We start from the raw sequence: 17,335 nt of genomic DNA on the forward strand, positions 1-17,335 counted from the left end.
GGAACTTAAGGAAAAAAAAAAAAAGCTTCCCCATCTCCACTAATAGAGCTCCTAAATTGGCCCCAGCCCATTCAGACTAGTTCTTAGGAGATTGCTGAGCAATTAGTTTATCATGTGTGTGTGGTGTGGTGGGTTTCTATCCCTGTGTCTCTGGCTTTGATCCCAAATCTGATCCAATGGAAGCTAAGAAGAGGAGCAACGGGATGGTGGTGGAAGAGGCATAGGAACCATCACAGGGCCCTAGTCCTTAACTCTAAACCTTTCAAAGCTGCAGGCACCTCTACTTCCCCTATTCCCCAGACTCCCTAAGTCTCTTCTGGTCACTATCACAGGACCTACACCCCTGCCAACTATCCTTGGGAGGGGGCTCCAATGATGAACAATCTTGGACCAACTCTTGGTTCCTGCCTGTCCAAAAGGGCATCTCTCTCAAAGAGATTCTTAACAGGGAGTCCATTGATCCCCAAGAAGTCCTTGGATAGATTTCAGGGAGTCATATATTTGCATGGAGAGACTTTTTTTTTTCTGCTGAGGCAATTAGGGTTAAGTGACTTGCCGGGTGTCACACAGCTAGGAAGTGTTAAGGGTCTGAAACCAGATTTGAGCTCAGGTCCTCCTGACTTTAGGACTAGTGCTCTATCCACTGTAGCACTTAGCTGCCTCAGATGCAATTCTTCATTTTCATTAACCTTTAACTGATAACTGATTTTATATTTCCTTCAATTATGGATTTTAAAAAACCCCATAACCTTATTCTGAGAAGGGATGGTATGGATTTAAATCGATTGTCAAAGGAGTTCATGATATTTAAAAAGGTTAACAACCCCTGATCTAGTTGAATAAGGTCCAAAGCTGGAGCTGACAGGGAGACAAAAATCCATGTATCCTATCCTCGATTCCTTTACTCTGCCCCAATTCGATCTCTTTCCTTCGGTTTTCCTGGCTCGAAAATAGGGTTTTCCTTCTCCACACTCTGCCCAACTTCTTCCAAGTCCCAGTTCTCAAAAATACTTTGGCGCTCTGCGTGTACATCGGGGGAGGAGGTTCATGAATTCATTGTTTAGGATGTGAGCGTCCTGGGCTCTGGCTGACTTGGGCAGGGGTGGATTCCGTAGTGGAAAGTGTGGGAGGTAGCCTCCCATTCCCGACGCCAACCCCCGAAACCCTTTTCCCAGTCTTTTCCCAGTTCCGCCGCAGGAAGAGAGAGGAGGCGAAATGGAAGAGGTGGAGGCAAACTCAGGGCTGGGCTGAGCTGACCCCTCCCAGAGCCCTGGGCAAACGGGGTGGGAGAGAGGTGGTAACCTCGGAGGAGGAAAAGAGGGGAACTGGAGGAGGAGGAGGAAGAGAAGGAGCAGGAGACGAGGACCGACGGGAGAAAACAGAGGCAACATGTTAGGAACCAAATTTTGGGACCGTTTCATCCGGCAAATCAAGAGAAACCCCGGAGTGAGTCCCATCTCTCCATGGGCCCCCTTTTGCCTTTCTCCTAGTTCTCCATCCCTACCCCACTATCTCAATATTCTCCAAGGTCTGTCCTCCCGTTCCTCTTTCCTAGTTTTTTCCATCTTTGTGCCCCCCCCTTTCCTCCTCCCCTGCTCTATAGCCTAACTGGGTTTGCAGAAAAGGGGGCCTATGCTGACTAGAAAGGGGAGTGATCTGGGTGCATTGGGAGGATCTTGGAGGGTTAGCATGAGTGCAGAAACGAGAAATTTAGGGACGGGATCTGAAAATGGAACCCCCCCTCCAACTCCCGGCCCCTGAATGAGAAGGCAGGGGCGGCCGGGACTAATTCTTCTCTGTGAAATAACCCTTTCGGGGTTTGGCTGGGGGGGAGGGAGGTATGGGGAGAAGTAGAGGGAACCTCAGAGACAGGAATAAGGAGCCCGACTCTCCTTCGGGGTGAAGATAGTCGACTTCTAAGCATCTGCTCCAGCAAAGCCTTCATCCTCCAATTTCCCCACGCCAGCTTATCCCGCTAATCAGCTTCATTGGCCTGGGGATGGGCAGCGCTGCACTTTACCTGCTTAGACTCGCCTTACGGAGCCCCGACGTCAGGTAAAGGCCTAAGGGAACTAACAGGGACACCACCCAGTAGGCTTGGGGTTGGGGTGGGAAATGAGGGCGAAAGAAGGAAAGAAATCGCTGGGGCTGATGGAAATATTGAGGACCACCACCTGAGAAGCAACGGCGGCGGGATCCCGTGGGCTGGATCTGCCTTCGGATATTCCAACCCACCCACCCTTCTCGGGCTGCTCCCGTCCCCCGCCCGCTTCATCCAGCCTAAGCCTTGGGCCCAGCTCAGGTGGTCGGGGTGACCGCGCTGAGCTCCCTGCCCGGTTGCTATGGCGACGCCACTCTGCCCGCGGCCCGGCGTTAGGGCTGGCGGCTAAATTGCCGCCGCGGGGGATGGGACCCTTCCTCACTCCTAGAATCAAGCTGGGGGAGAAGATTCAGATCGTTTCCTGACTCCGGCCCCAACTCGCAGTCTCACGTTTCCTACCCCCTGCACCCTTAGCCCTAGACATCCCCTCCAGACAGCCTTCGAGGCTGCCCCTTAAGTCCTCATTATGCTTCCCCTAAATTCACAAATCATCTTCCCGGTGCCCATAATATCCTCCCGCGCCATCCCACCTCCAATTTGGCCACAGTACTACCCCTCCCCAGACACACTCTCACTTCTCTCCAGCAATCTTACCTCCCCCCTCCGCCTTTCCGACCCCTATCCCCACCCCGCTCTGTCCCAACCGTGCTCTGTTTTGCGAAGCACGGAAAGTGAAGGGCTTGGAGAGGTATCCCTGAGCTAGAAGGAGGAGGGGGCGGCCGGGGGGCTGAGCTGTCAACTACGAGCCCCACGCTGACAGCGGTGACAAGCTGCCTGTCGCCCGCCCCGTCAGCTTCTTCTAACGTCGTATTCCTCCCCCCAACCTCCCACCCCCGCAGAGCAGTCTCTTGTCAGGGAAGACAGCCCCTCCCTCCCTCGATTCCCTGGAAGGGGGAGACCCTGAGGCAAAAAGAGTGGGAAGGAGTCAGGACTTCCGCAGAGGGGACCATTTATTTACCGTGCCCCTTCTTCCCCGACCCGCTTTCCTCAGCTGGGACAGAAAAAATAACCCAGAACCTTGGAATCGCCTGAGCCCCAATGACCAGTACAAGGTAACACCACCTCTCCCCAGCCTCCTGAGCGCCCTGCCCCTCGCCCCCAATCTCCTTTCCTGCCTCCCTAAAGCACCCTGGACACTTCGTACGCTCCAGACTGGAAGTTTCGGCGTTCACAAGTCGCACCCCCCGTACTCTGGGGTCCCTTCTTCCTCCTGCCCTTGCAGCTGGGGTCCCAGGGCCCCTTCCCGTAAAGCTGGGGGTTAGACCCGAGGGATAGATTGGGGAGGGCACCCAGAAGAAACGTCCTTTCCGCCCCCCTGCTTCTCTCTGCAGTTCCTCGCAGTTTCCATGGATTACAAGAAACTGAAGAAGGACCGGCCGGATTTCTGAAGTGGGGGCCTCCAGGAGGGTGTATGTGTGTGTGTTGGGGGGGGGGAGTTCTCGCAGTGGGGCTGAGGGCCAGTGTCGGTGACCGCGTGGGGCTGGGCTGAGGGGTGAGGGGCAGCAGACTGAGTCTCCATGCCAATAAACACCGTCATGAAAGTCCGAGGTCTGAGAACAGGGGGGAGGGGAGGGAGGCTTCAATGTTTGGCTTCTTCCTGCCTGGGCCTGGCTCCTCCAGATAATCGGGAGCACTTCGCAGTGCTCCTGACTGCTACAGCCCTGGGTTCCCACGCTCTGGAGGGACCGGCCTTCCCACCCCCGATGTCCCGAACAGCGGAAGCACCTCTGACACCGTCCAAATCCCCAGGCGGTTTCTGAGGCTGGAATCGGAGATCAAGAGACCGAAATACACCCAGCCTTGGGCCCGAGGGCAGAGCGCGGTTCGGGAGAGGCACCGGGCCAGGAGCCTGCGTGTCAGACGTGCACCAGAGGCCCGCGCTGGCTCTGCTGCTTCCCTGGGCACGAGCCCACGGGGCGGGCCCGGCCGCCGCTTCAGCCCCACCCTCAGCAGGACAGGCAGTACGTGCCATCCCGCCTGCCCTCTCCGAGCTGGCCAAGGAGCGCCGAGAATCGCTCTGTCCCTGCCGTCTTGCCCCGGGTCTAGAGCCCCACAGCTTCTGCCAGCATCTTCCCGCCCCACCCTCACTTCAGGCCTCCCAAGTGGAGGCCCCAGGGACGGCTCCGGCGGCTCCTCCTCTTCCACTCCCGCTCCCCTCCCCTCCCCCAAACCCCAATCTCGGGGGATCAAGCAGAGGCAGCCGTGGGCAAAATACAATTTCATTTAACAAATTGAATTTGCTGCGCCTGCTAATCACGTCTGGTGTCGGCACTGATCAGTCAGAGGGAGGCAGCCTAAGCCCCGTGGCCCCACGACCCCAGGGAGGGAATACAGAATGGGAGGAGGAGGAGGAACACGAGTCATCCTGTTCCCCGTCTTTTCCTGCTCCCCCTCAACTGAAAAACAGATGACAGTTGCAGCATTTTTATTAGATAAAAAAAAAAGGTCTAACTCTGAGTCCCTTTCCCCATCCAAAGGGCTCATCTGCCCCCTTCCAACTCCATAGAAAAGAAAGAGGAACTATAGAGTAAGGTGCTTTCAATTAATGTAAATTAGGGGAAAGAGAGAAGCAATAGCATACATCACATCTACTTTATGCCAAATTTCCAAAGAATATTAGAAAACTCAGCTACAAGCTTAGCACGCTGGGAGATAGTCCTTATTCGTTCGGGACCAAGAGCTCTCCTTTCCCCCCAGAGAAAAAGAGGAGTAAGAAAGTGCCTCCTCTCCCCAAATCTGCTTAGCAGGAAGGGTTAAGTATCATCCAGTTCTTTGAAGCAGAGAGGTGGCACGACCCATTAGCGCTCCTCAAAGCCAGGCATGGGAAAGGTCCTGGCAAAATCTTCCACCCGTTGCTTGAGACTGGCCAGGCGCTGTTTTGTTTCAGGATCATTCAGGAGAAAGGATTTGAAATCTTGGAGCTTCCCTGGAGAATGGGAGGGACGGTAGAGAGGAGGAAAAGGTTGGAGTGAGAATGAGCTGAAGGACTACTCCCTGATTCCCTTCTCCCAAACACACTTGACCAAGGGACAGAAGAACAACAGACTGTTGGGTGAGCAGCTCCCCCAGAGTGACAAAAGTAGGAGGAGAAAAGACATCAGTTTCAGGATGGACTGTGGGCAGTTCCTCACTCTGACCACTCACCTGTCTTGCTCTTCACATCTAGCCCAATGTGAACACCCTCATCAATAAAGTTCACCACTTGCCGGAAATCATCTTCTCGGAAGTGTCGAGACGTTAAGGCTGGGGATCCTGTTTAGCAGAAAGGCAATAATGAGATGCAGTGGAGGTCCCGTTCCTAATCACAAATAACTATCCCCTGACTGTATGGGTAAGGGAAGGGCCTCTTCTCATTTTAGAGGCACTATGCTAGTGAGAAGGGCAGAAAGATGGGCAATATCTCCTCTGGTCTCCTTGCAGGAGCCCCCTCAGAGTAGCTCATTGTTGCCTTCTCCCCCCACATACCAAGTCTGAGTCCCCCTGGGGTGATGGCACTGCGGTCCCCTGGACAGGTATTCTTATTGGTACTGATGGACACGAGTTCCAGCACTCGCTCAGCCCTAGCTCCATCCAGCCCTTTGGGCCGAAGGTCGACGAGAACTAAGTGATTATCAGTGCCGCCTGAAAGAGAGAAATTAGGTAAGATGGGGAGAAGGGATGCATGTCATTAATGTCCTCCTAGGAACCCCCAACAATCTTTCTCATATAGAATGAGCAACACTCCAATGGACATTAATAATGACTCCCATGACCCCTCACCAGACACCAAGGAGTAACCCCTCTGGAGAAGTGCATCAGCCATGGCTCGGGCATTCCGAAGGACCTGCTTAGAGTATTCCTTGAACATGGGGGTATTGACCTAGAAAGGGCACAGAGAAGAGCAGCATTAGCACCCAAGAGATTGTACTCATACCTATTCCATTTTTGGGAAACAGAAGGGTCTTCTAGTCCAGAAGGTCTTAATTTGAGGTTCTAAAATATTTTTTTAAATAGATTTGAATTGTATTTCAGGGTAAATGGTGTCTTTTGTAGTCCTCTATTATGAGAAGGGGTTCACAGGCCTTACCAGTCTGCCAAAAGGGTCTAGGACACAAGGTTAAAAATCCTTGATCTAGAACAGGGGTCCTCAAACTTTTTAAATAGGGGGCCAGTTCACTGTCCCTCAGACCGTTGGAGGACTGGACTATAGTAAAAACAAAAACTTTGGTTTGTGGGCCTTTAAATAAACTTCATAGCCCTGGATGAGGGGGATAATCCTCCTCAGCTGTTGAATCTGGCCCATGGGCCAGGCGTGGTTTGAGGACCCCTGATCTAGAACATCCCCAATTTTACAGGTGAGGAAATTAACTTGCTTAAGTTCACAAAGATACTGACACAATCCTTGTATATTGCTGCTCTCCTTCCACCCCCTCCCCCAGCAAGAACTCCTTAATGAAAAGAAATGTGTATTAATGACTTTCCCCTAATCTTGAAGGCCTTCTTATATTGTAGTCCTCTCCACCCCACCCCCCAACAGATGCAACCTCTTTATTTCTCCTTCTGCCTCCACTGTCACTCTAGCAGTAATAAGAGATGAAAAATATATGACTCGAGCACTAACACCCCCTTTGCCCTGTTGCTGTACAATAAATCTAGCTCTACCAGCATCCAGGCTGTCCTTTCAAGAAGGTACAATAGGTAGCTCATTCATTCCAACCAGCCCCTTCCCATCAGGGCCACCCCCATCACCTGCTTGAGAGCCACAGCTACAGCTGCGATAGCATGGTTGTGGGGCCCACCCTGCAGGGAGGGGAACACGGCAAAGTTGATTCGGTCCTCAAACATGTAGGGGATCTCTCGCCCAGTTTTGGGGTCCACAGATTGTACCCCTTTACGATAAAAAATGAGTCCTGACCTATGAGGAGAGAGGAGGAAATTAGGTGAGGGGACTGGCTTGTGTGGAATTTGGGATTGTGGGGAAGATGAAAGAGTTGAGTGGAATAGGTAGCTGGCAATTTAATGGAGGGAAGGAAAACACAGGAAGAGTCCAGCTTTCCATTGATTCTGAGGTTCCTAAGGTTATCTGAGGTCAGGATTTCTATGCAGATTAGACACACAATGGGATTAGGACTGAGAGGGCAGCAGACAGATCTGGTAAAGTCCAGCTACTGATCAGTGACTGGCTATACAAAAAGAGTAGGGAACCAGGAAAAGGACATTATTCTGAGGTTTTACACTCAGGACAAAAGGGCTCCAGGAGAGTATCTGGGAGATGAAGAAACAAGAAGCTTCTGGGCAGCCCATTCCCAGTTCCCAAGTGGATCCTCAGCTGTTTTCCCATCCTTTTAAAAATTCCTGTGAGATGGTTTCATCACAGGGTTTTGAGGGAGTCCTGTGACCCATCCTTATTCCCAAGTGTGCATGTGTCCGTCTGAATAGAAATGCAGAGAAGGGAAGAAAACTGCTGTTTGAAGAACGCCCAATGGCAAGCTCTGACCTGGCCCCACGCAAGGTCTTGTGGGTGGTGGTTGTGACGATATCTGCGTGGTCAAAAGGCGAAGGAACGACCTTGGCGGCCACCAGGCCACTGATGTGTGCCATGTCGGCCAGAAGATGGGCTTTGATCTCATCACACACCTAGAGAAAGAACAGGCGCTCAGGGGGCGGAGGAAGGCGACTACCTCCACAAAAGACTCAGCCCAACTCACCCCAAGCTCTGCGACTCACCTGTTTCATTCGGGCGTAATCAATAAGGCGAGCATAGGCACTGGTGCCCGCAATGATAACACGTGGCCGGAACAGTCGGGCAGTAATGGCCAACTGGTCATAGTCAATGAGGCCAGTAGAAGGCTGAACAGATGGACAAACAGGTAACTGAGACTCCGGGAATGGGGAAGAGAAGAACAACCCTCTCCTCTCAGCCCCCGGAGCTTCAGAGGTGGAACCTCTCCTGTCTTTACACCATCCACCTTCCAAGATCCCACTTTTCTTTCACCCTGATCACTCACATTCAGTTTATATGGCATTGACTCAAAGAAGATGGATGTGGCAGAAATTCGCTTGGCACTGGTCATGTAGCCATGAGTAAGGCTGGGGAAAAAAGAGGGAGAGACAAGCCACAGAGATCTCAGAGCAGGGGAAAAACCCAAACACAAAACCCAGGTTTCCCCATCCCCAGAGGCCCAGATTCCTTTCATTGCTTGTGTCCTAAATCTCTTCCTCAACTCAGGTTCCCATTCCTTCTCCCCACCTTGGAAAAATCCCACTTAAGCAAATCTCCCCTAGAACATTTTGAATCCACTTTCTGAGCCCTTGGCCCTCGCTTGTCCTAGGTGCTTCCTCCCTGCTCCCCTCAAACTCACTGGCCTCCGTCAGGCAGATCCAATCCCATGATCCTGTCATGGGGCTGCAGGAGAGCTGTATAAGCAGCCAGATTGGCTGGAGACCCTGAATATGGCTGGACATTGACTCCCCATCTGTCAGGGTCGAGGTCAAAAGCCTCTAAGGCACGTCGCTGGCATAAGAGTTCAATTTCATCAACAATCTCTGCTCCACCATAGTACCTGTCATTGAGGACGGGGAAGAAACAAAAGGATTAAGTCTGGACACAACAGGGTTTTATGGCCTACTTCTGAAGGGTGTTAGATCCCTTTCAATTTACCTATTCCAACTGAAACAACAAGCAGAAAAAGCTAACTTATCTGAGGGACAGAGAGATTGGAGAAAGAAACAGAGATAAGAGACATACACAAAGAGAAACAAAGACAGAGACAGAGGGAAGGAGGGAATGAGAAAGAGAAAGAAAGGCTAAGTTCACTCCTCCCCCCACTGCCACAGCTCTGGCCTCCTACGGGCCCGGGTACCCCCCACCTCACCTCTTGCCAGGGTAGCCCTCTGAATATTTGTTGTTCAGACAGGAACCCAAAGCCTCCAGGGCTGCTCGGCTACAGAAGTTCTACAAAGACGGGGAGAAGGTGTTATAAGGGAATACCCCACCTCGTCCTAGTTCCCTAAAATAATGCCAAGCCAGCCTGGTCCTTCCCATCACTAAGCCAGCTCTGTACCAAGGAGAAAAATAACCCTATGTTGATGGGCATAAGAACATAAATGGGAATTTGGGGAGTTCTGTGGAAGCTGCATGTGACACAGAAAAGTTTAGAAACTCGGAAATGCACAAAGTAGATCTCTAATATGTAGTGTATCAACATATTTTATCTTTTAATACCATAACAATTCAGACTTCTCTGGTACAAAGGGAAAGCCAACACATTTTATGTGGATTTTCCAGAGAGCAGGGGTGTCAACCCAAGCCCAGATTATAGGAGGGATGAATGGATTAACTGAGCTGTTTCCTCTAGAGCAGAGGGTCAAAGTATTCAAAGTGTTCAAAATGTTCTTTAGCACTCAAAAATCCTAAAGCTAGTTCAGAGACATTGAACAAGATAAGACAGGATACCCCACAGATAATGCTAAGCTGGCTTTCTAATTCAAGTCCTTGCAGCCGGCCCGCAGAGATGCGGTCCTACGTCCCAGCCCGGGATGCTCCTACCTCGGAGGCGATGAGCTCCAGGCCGCGGCACTGTCGGTCCTTCTCCTTTTGCAGGAGCTCCCACATCTCGGGGTCACTGTCGGACAGGCTCTCCTGGCCCGTCCAGCCTCGGGCGGCCTCGCCAGCCTGGGCCTGGGCTGCCTCTCCATGCTGGGCCCGAAGAGCCACCTGGAAGCGCGGGCTGCATCTCCGGAGGGGCTGCGGGGCAGAGAAATACCCTCCCAGTGCCGGCCCCGGGCCCTCCGCCCCGCCCCCCAGGCTTGGCTCGGGCCGCCTCAGCGGGGGTCATTCCTGAGGCCAGCTCGGAGGCCAAGGTTCAGAAGCGAGTCCAGGGGGGAGCTGTGACCTGCTCCAGTGCAGTCGGACAGCAGGGGCGGGAGGGGGAGAGCTCCCGCGCTGGGCAAAGCTTCGGAGCCTCCCGTCCCAAGCCCGGGCCGGAGCCCTCCCCCAGGCCCGCCCCCGCGCGGATTCCGTGCAACGGGGGCGCGGCGCCCGGCCAGGCCCCCGCAGGCCCGCGCAGGCCCGCGCCCCCGGCGCCACGTCCCCCGCTCCCCTTCCCCCCTGACGCAAGCGCAGGGGCCGTTGCATCATCTGCGCCCCGGAGTTCGGGTTGTGACTTCTGCCGCTGGCAGAGGCCGTCCCGGAGGCCGAGGGGGGCGCGCGCTTCCCAGAACAAAACGGGGGCGGCTGGGGGAAGGGAGGCCGCGGGGGCAGAGTCCGGAACAGCGTGGCCGGCAGAAGCGGGCGCCCGCTCCCCCTTCCCATCGCCGTCCATCCCAGCCACTCCAAGACACCTGTTAAGGAGGCGGGCCTCCATCCCTCCCAAGGCTGGAGGAGCAACTCCGCGCGCCCTCTCCTCTCCAACTTGCGCCGGCCGCGAGAGAGGAGCCCGGGAAGTCGCTCTGCTCCACCGGGTGGGCTCTCTCACAGCGGGGACCTCCGCCCCGCAGGCCACACGGCCGGGGTCGGCGGGGGGGGCGGGGGGGGAGGGGTGCCGCGCAGGACCCACGTGGCACACTCGTGATGGGGGGGCGACACCCGCTCGCGGGGCTCCCCGTCCCGGGCTTCCCCTCACCCACTCTCCTCTGCCCCGCGGTCCCCGCCCCCGGCCGCGGGCCACGTGCCCCAAACTGGGCAAAAACTCCGGGCCTGCGGAGAGCCCACCCAGGGGAGGGAAGTGCGCGCTGCGCCAGCTGCCTCTAACCCCCGGCCGCCCCCGGCCTTACCCGGAATGCACGAAGCAAAGGGAAAGGCAACATCGCGGTTCCGAGACTCGGACCGTACTGCAGAGAACCCGGGCCCCCAGCAGCTCGGAAGGAGGGGGACGCAGGAGCGCATGCGCCATACACAGACTGCCTCCCGGCTAGAAGGCGAGGCGGGGCTGGCACATGCGCAGGAGAACTTTGACGGAGTCTTCTGGGAGTTGTAGTTTTGAAGCGGCTTCCGTTCTTGTATCTAACCTAAATTAAACTGGTGGGGAGTGTTGTGGCGGGAAAGAGCGGGGGTGACTACTCAGAATTCCCCTCCCTCTATTTCCGTTCCCCTGCACTTTTGATTTCCTTCAGGCTAATAGTACACTATTTCAGAGTCCGATTCTTTTTGTGCAGCAAAATAACGGTTTGGACATGTATACTTATATTGTATTTAATTTATACTTTAACATATTTAACATCTACTGGTCATCCTGCCATCTGGGGGAAGGGGTGGGGGGAAGGAGGGGAAAATTGGAACAAAAGGTTTGGCAATTGTCAATGCTGTAAAGTTACCCATGCATATGTTTTGTCAATAAAAAGCTGTAACAAAAAAAGAAAGAAAGAAAGAGCACGGACTGGGGTCTCCTCCTCAGGAAGAATTTACCATACTAAATTCTTCCTTCTGAGACATCTATCTGGTCGGCCATAGTCGTTTGCATGGTTTATCTCCCCTCCCCCACCCCACCTCTTTAAAGGAAGGGAGGTTTTCGCCTTTGCATTTCCAGATCTTAACACATAATAAGCATTTAATAATCGCTTGTTGACTGACTGACTATGTACTCCTTACTTATAGCCCTAAATCCAGCTGGGCCACAGAGAAGATTCAGACTTGGGCCTTCCGTTTCACAGAATCCTAAATTCAATCAAGCCCTTCTTTTTTCTCCCTCCACACCTCCGTCCCTTATCTTCTGTTTAGCCATAGGAACTCCCAGATTCTTTCCTTGCTTTCTATAAAAAAATATCTTCACAAGCCTCTACCACAAGCCACGATCCCTACAAGCTATGGCCCTATAATTTTTCTCCTTTTCTCAGCTTAACCCTAAGAAAAGGCTATTTACACCCTCTGTTTATCTCCTTTCTTCTGACTCACTTTAATCTGATTTCCAACCTCATTACTCAACTGTAACTGCCCTAGCCAATAACAATGAGTTCTTAATTGTCCAATCTGAAGGTCTCTTCTCAATTCTCATTCTTCTTGACCTCTCAGAAACATTTCACACCACTGATCATTGTTTCTGTTTTTGTGACACCCTCCTTCCTCGCTTTTCCTCCTATATGTATGATTTCTCCTTTTCAGAATCATCATTCATATCTGCTCTCTATCTTTCTTTTTCTGTATCTGTATGTCTGTGTGTCTCTCTCTGTATGTCTATTTCCCCCTTTTTCTCCTCCCTCCTCTCCTCCTCTCTCTCTCTCTCCCTCTCACCATCTTCTAGCTTAATTATGATCTCTATACAATGACTCCTAGTGACATGGATGATATAGACACCAGAAGATGTCAGGAACCAAAGTTGAAGTCGGTCATGTGAAAAATTCACATTGGCCATTTTCTTTGGCAAAAGGTAGATTTATTTAGAGAAGAGGTTACAGACAAAATGAAAGGATGCAATAGATACTGGCAATGCTAAGCATGGAATAGAGTGGGAGAGCATGTGCAAGAAAAGTTCCTCAGTGGAACTCACAGTTACCCAGTAGAAAGGAGCACCCCATGAGGTTGGGGCATGTCCTTAGCTGGCAGGCTAAATCCTGAAAGGGACTTAGCACCCTAAAAGAGTTAGCTGTAAGGAGGAGAAGTGGAGTTGGGAGATATCATGCAGCATTGAGGAGGGGTAAAGGGAAAGACACCATAAGGCAGAGTGCCAGTGACATGCTGACCCAAAGGAGGGCAGGAGTCATGGGATGGCCCATAAGTAGATTTTATAAGGAAAATTTAATCTCAGTGACATGACTGGGATTTCTGACAGGGCGTAGCAAAGTGAGACTTCCAGAGACCTCTACAGAGGTCAAGTCTCAGAGGTTTGACATAACTTGGATTTCTGAGTGGATGACCTTCTCAGAGGACTGGACCTTGGAGCTAATCTGATCTCTATCAGTGCCTCCCTCCCTCCTTTTGCAGTGCAAAAAACTGCATCCATTCTTTAGTTTCTCTTTATCCCACACAACTCAGTACCTCATCACTAGATCTATGTTTTCAGTATGATAAGAATTGGGAATTCCCTTTATTCATGAAATCATAGTCCCTAAGTGATAGTGAAAGCTATAGGGAACTGGGTTTGAAGTAAATAAAAAATAAAAAACCCGGGTTCAAATCTCATTCTAGATCCTTACTGTGTGACTCTCAAAGTCTTTCATCTTTCTCTCTCCTCATTAATAAAATGATGGGGTTGAACTAAGTGGCCTTTAAGTTCCCTTCCAATTCTAAACTTGCCATCCTGATCTTAAGTCCTGTGTCATCAGTTTTCCATTGGACATTTTAAATTGGATTGCCTTTGAATTTGACATCTTAAAAACAACTCTTTTCCTCCAAACCCACTCCTTTTCTAAACTATGCTGCTTCCTATCTAGGGTTCCACCATCTTTACAGTCAATGAGATTTACGATTTTTGTGTCATCCTGAAACTTCTCACTCTTCCTCATCCCACAAGTTAATTGCCAGCTCTTGTTACTTCTACTTCCATAACATTTCTGACATCTTTCCTCTCCTCCCTGCTCACACAGCCATTTCCTTTCCATAGCTCCTCATCCCTTCTTACCTAGACTAATGTAATACTTTTGAATTATCTCCTTGACTCAAATCTGTTCCATTCTAATTCATTCTATACTCCCCCTACTCAAAAAACTGCATTGACTCCCTATTACCTTTAGGAGCAAGTGTTAATGTGTTTGACTGACATTTAAAGCCTTCACAATCTGATTCCAAATTACCTTTTCAATCTTATTACACATTACTCATCGCCATAAACACTACGGTCCAGGCAAATTGGAAGTCTTGCATGATGATCCATCTACCACCTCTGTATTTTTACAATGGTTATTCTATCTCCTGACATCTGTCCTTCAAAATCCCTAATTTCCTTCAAGCTTCAACTCAAATATATCTTCTCTATGAAACTTTTCCTTATGCTTCATCTGCTAATGCCATATATCTTGTATGTATCAATATATGTGCATGCTATCTCCCTCATCCAGACTGTTAGCTTCTAGACAACAGGAAGCATTCATACTTTTGTCTTTGTCTCACATGGCCTAACACAATACTTGACTTATAGTAAGCGTTTAATAAATACTTAATGATCTTTTCTTTTCACTGCAACTTTCTGGCTTCATTTCTCTCTAGAACTTTGTTTCCTCACTCAAAAAATGATAGGTTCAGAAGAGATGTTTTTGTCCTGTCATTGTTTGTTTGTTCTGTTTTGTTTTGGTTTGGTTTGGTTTTTTTGGCTCTTTTTTGCTTTTTCTTTCACTTTGGGATTTGTATCATACTTATTTGTATGTATCTGGTATCTCCTCCTGTTAAACTATAAGTGTCTTGAGAGCAGGGACTGTGCCATTTTTTTCAGTTTTGTATGCCCACCATTCTTTTTGACTATGATAATCTATGAAGCAAACCGACAGTGGAATAGGTTATTCATGAAGCCTTGGGCTCTCCATTACTGAAGGTGTTCAAGCAAAGGCTGAAACACTTTTCAGGGATGTTGTAGGAAATGCTGATGCTTGTGGTAGCCAAGTAGACTAAATGACCCCTGAGGTCCCTTTCACTCCAGAATTCTGTGATTTTTCCAGCTCTGAAGTTCTATGACATCAAAGGTCCTGTGACCATCAAAGGTAGCCTGAAAATGGAAAAGCAATAATAAAAGGACAATGATGGGGCATATAAAAAGGGAGTGAATAGAACAATCTGCTTTGATGGGAATTTTTTTTTGGAGGAGTCACTGGGGATAGAGGCCTCAGATGCTGCTCTTCTTCCCCCTCAGGTGAAAGTAATTCTTCCCTTTTCAGATTTCTCATAGCTTTGTCTGGCTCTGCTTTGCTCCTCCTATCACTTTATGACTTGTAGTATACATATTTGTATGTCTCTTCCAGTTAGACTGTACGGTTCTTGAAGGCAGGGGTTGTGTCATTTTTCAGTTTGGTACGCCCACCATTTAGCATATAATTGGTACTTACTAAGTCTTTGGCACTTGTGTAGGACCAATTGGGGAAGCCACTTCCCTCTACCCCCTCTACAATCCTCAGTCACTTCACGTTGACTCCTCAGAAGGCAAAAATGTACAGGCAGGTCTTGAGTACATAAAATGGCCCCTGCCTTTTGAGAACCATAAGCAACGTTCCCAAGAACAACCTGTATTAACATCTCCAAGAAAAGATGATAAAATAATAGTCCTTATAATCATCCTCAGATTTAGTCTCTCTCTGTCTCTCCCTCCCACTGCAACCCAAGTCCCTGCCCTTAGAGAAACAGATTTCTTTACTCTTCTCCCCTTTCCTTCCTCCTCCACTTCACTTTCAAAGTTCTCCAGCTAGGGAACTCAGGTCTGCATATCTCCTTTATATTGTTCCCCAGAGTGAATTTCTGCAATAGGTCCTTTGCTCACCAAGGTGAGAATCCTATTTTAAATCTCATCCCCCTCCATCCCACTTTGATGACTCGGTCCAGCTTCCCTAATCTAGGAGACACACCCCTTCTTCATCCTCACACCAGCTCCACCTATCCCTAGGTGTTGAAGGCTGCAGAGGAGGGGACTTAGTGTCTAAGCTTGTCTGCCTCCTCTGGCTGGAGTTCCCCAGGGTAGAGGGGACTTTGTGTATTGGAGAGCTGTTAATGAAGCTGCTGCCAATTAACGCCTGGGCAGGGGTTAGAGGCAGATAAAATTAGCTACAGCTACAGAAGGAGGGAGAAGTCTGGAGTTGGGGGCTGGCAGTTGGGGGTGATGGCCAGGAGGCTCATAGTATGGGGTGGGGACAGCATGTAGTCAGTACATACAAAGTATCTGAAGCATTTGGACATCCCCCCCCCCCAATCTGCCCGCTTCCACTTTGGGGACCTCCATCTCTTCCCTATCTCCTCCACAGCCTCTTCTTCCCTCCTGTCTCCCATCCTGCCGGTCTGCAAACTCAGCGCCCATGAAATTAAGGAAGTAAAAGTAAGATCGATGGCTCCAGATGCCATACACCCTGCCAGCCCCTCCCTTCCCACTCTGCTGCCCCCTCCCTCGCGTGTATGTCTTAGCCAGTAGATTTTCCCCCTCCTCTTCCTTATCACCCAGGTCCTCATTCTGCCTCCCAGACCCAGCCGCTTTCTCCCTCTTGTTCCCATTTGGCCCATTCATGCCTAGTCTCGCTGATACCCGTGTCTCTTCTCCTTTCCCTACTATAGACAGCATTTCCCCTCTGCGGTGTGTCCTTTAAGGAACTGTGTATTCTCACTGATTTTAGAGACATCCTTCCGTTTTCCTCAAGGAGCAGCTAGCTCTGCCCTCTCTTTCCAGGGTCCCGCCCCTCTCAAAATTGATTTCAGTCTCCTCCTCTTTTCACCTTCATCCCCACTTCAGTTTCTCCAGTTGCTCCCAGAGTGGAGAAGGAGGTGGCCAAGGTGATCCTCATGGTATCACCTTTTGCCTCAAATCCAGCCACCTCTGGAAAGGGTTCACACAGATTCATATTGGATTTGATTTTATTTACTTCCCTTTTCATCTGACTTGGGGGTGGGAGAGGCATAGAAAAAGAAGAAGCAGCAAGAAGGAGAAGCAGAATAGGGCTGGATACCACTGCCCATTGAGGAAGGTCAGCAGGGGACGAGCAGCTCCCCATCCTTTCAGCTCTAACTTTTCTCCTGCCCCAGCTAGGGTCTTGGGTGCTCACGAGAGGTGAATGGGTATCATAAGGGATCAGGCATAGTAAAGGTGGGGGCTAGACATTACAAGGGTAGGCCAGGATTATAAGTGGCCAGGAATTACTAGAAGAGAACTGGAGTATAAATATCTTGGGGTAGTGGACTGGATTTATAGGGAGCTAGGTTAGAAGGTGTTGGGGGAGGAGCTGTTGACCAGCCCTGGCTTTGGAGGTTCTAAAGCCTAAGGCAAGGAGAATAGAAATCCTCCTTGAACTACTTCCCCTTTTCTTCTCTCCTCCTCCCCCTGGGGAAGGTGAAAGTGATTGGGAAGGAGGGCCTGGGGTCTGAGAAGGAAGACGGACAGGAAGAGGACAGAGCTAAGGTGAAGTGTCCGGAGTCCTGGGTAGCAACACTTTTTCCAAGGTGGAAGGAAAAATCTTAAGAGGGTGAAGGAAAAGAGAGGTGATCTATAGGGAAGGAGAGATGGGTGAGGACTCCTGTGGGAGTTCCCCCTGCCCTTCCCCCCAAATGAAAGCCCCCTCCTCCCTCACCCTGGGGCAGGTGGCACCCAGGCTTCCCTGCCTGCCCAGATGTCGTCCTCATCTGATGAGATCCCGGGA

The 17,335-nt window shown here is 50.6% G+C and overlaps 3 protein-coding genes across 9 annotated transcripts in view; 2 read left to right on the forward strand and 1 right to left on the reverse strand.

Annotated features, from left to right (window-relative positions):
• STAC3 (SH3 and cysteine rich domain 3) overlaps nt 1-1,255 on the forward strand; it is a 19,727-nt gene extending 18,472 nt beyond the window's left edge. For all 7 annotated transcript variants that reach the window (XM_023505357.2, XM_031941117.1, XM_023505356.2 and 4 more), the window contains one exon: nt 1,176-1,255. The gene's annotated coding sequence lies outside the window, so the exon portion shown is untranslated. The remainder of the gene's footprint in view (nt 1-1,175) is intronic.
• NDUFA4L2 (NDUFA4 mitochondrial complex associated like 2) lies at nt 1,229-4,577 on the forward strand. The gene is made up of 4 exons (XM_031941121.1): nt 1,229-1,446; nt 1,967-2,055; nt 3,093-3,153; nt 3,433-4,577. The coding sequence occupies exons 1-4, from the start codon at nt 1,390-1,392 to the stop codon at nt 3,487-3,489; spliced, it is 264 nt and encodes an 87-aa protein (XP_031796981.1). The 5' UTR covers nt 1,229-1,389; the 3' UTR covers nt 3,490-4,577.
• SHMT2 (serine hydroxymethyltransferase 2) lies at nt 4,510-11,002 on the reverse strand. The gene is made up of 12 exons (XM_031941116.1): nt 10,856-11,002; nt 9,630-9,827; nt 8,956-9,035; nt 8,443-8,643; nt 8,089-8,170; nt 7,808-7,930; nt 7,578-7,717; nt 6,830-6,995; nt 5,861-5,960; nt 5,567-5,722; nt 5,246-5,353; nt 4,510-5,027 (listed from the first exon to the last, which is right to left on the reverse strand). Exons 1-12 carry the CDS (start codon nt 10,886-10,888, stop codon nt 4,900-4,902), a joined length of 1,515 nt encoding a protein of 504 aa, XP_031796976.1. The 5' UTR covers nt 10,889-11,002; the 3' UTR covers nt 4,510-4,899.
• Between the last annotated feature and the right edge of the window lie 6,333 nt (nt 11,003-17,335).

The sequence above is a fragment of the Sarcophilus harrisii genome, chromosome 5 (assembly GCF_902635505.1).
Source record: "Sarcophilus harrisii chromosome 5, mSarHar1.11, whole genome shotgun sequence".
NCBI classification, from domain to species: Eukaryota; Metazoa; Chordata; class Mammalia; order Dasyuromorphia; family Dasyuridae; genus Sarcophilus; species Sarcophilus harrisii.

What these genes read in the sequence shown, in the direction of transcription:
- SHMT2 (XM_031941116.1), bottom strand. Translation starts at nt 10,888, where the DNA reads ATGTTGCCTTTCCCTTTGCTTCGTGCATTCCGG. An exon ending in TGGAGCTCATCGCCTCCGAG is followed by an intron (nt 9,036 to 9,629) that starts GTAGGAGCATCC and finishes CCGTCTTTGTAG; the next exon opens with AACTTCTGTAGCCGAGCAGC. An exon ending in CCCAGGGGGACTCAGACTTG is followed by an intron (nt 5,354 to 5,566) that starts GTATGTGGGGGG and finishes TCTGCTAAACAG; the next exon opens with GATCCCCAGCCTTAACGTCT.
- NDUFA4L2 (XM_031941121.1), top strand. Translation starts at nt 1,390, where the DNA reads ATGTTAGGAACCAAATTTTGGGACCGTTTCATCCGGCAAATCAAGAGA. An exon ending in AAATCAAGAGAAACCCCGGA is followed by an intron (nt 1,447 to 1,966) that starts GTGAGTCCCATC and finishes TCCCCACGCCAG; the next exon opens with CTTATCCCGCTAATCAGCTT. An exon ending in TTACGGAGCCCCGACGTCAG is followed by an intron (nt 2,056 to 3,092) that starts GTAAAGGCCTAA and finishes CGCTTTCCTCAG; the next exon opens with CTGGGACAGAAAAAATAACC.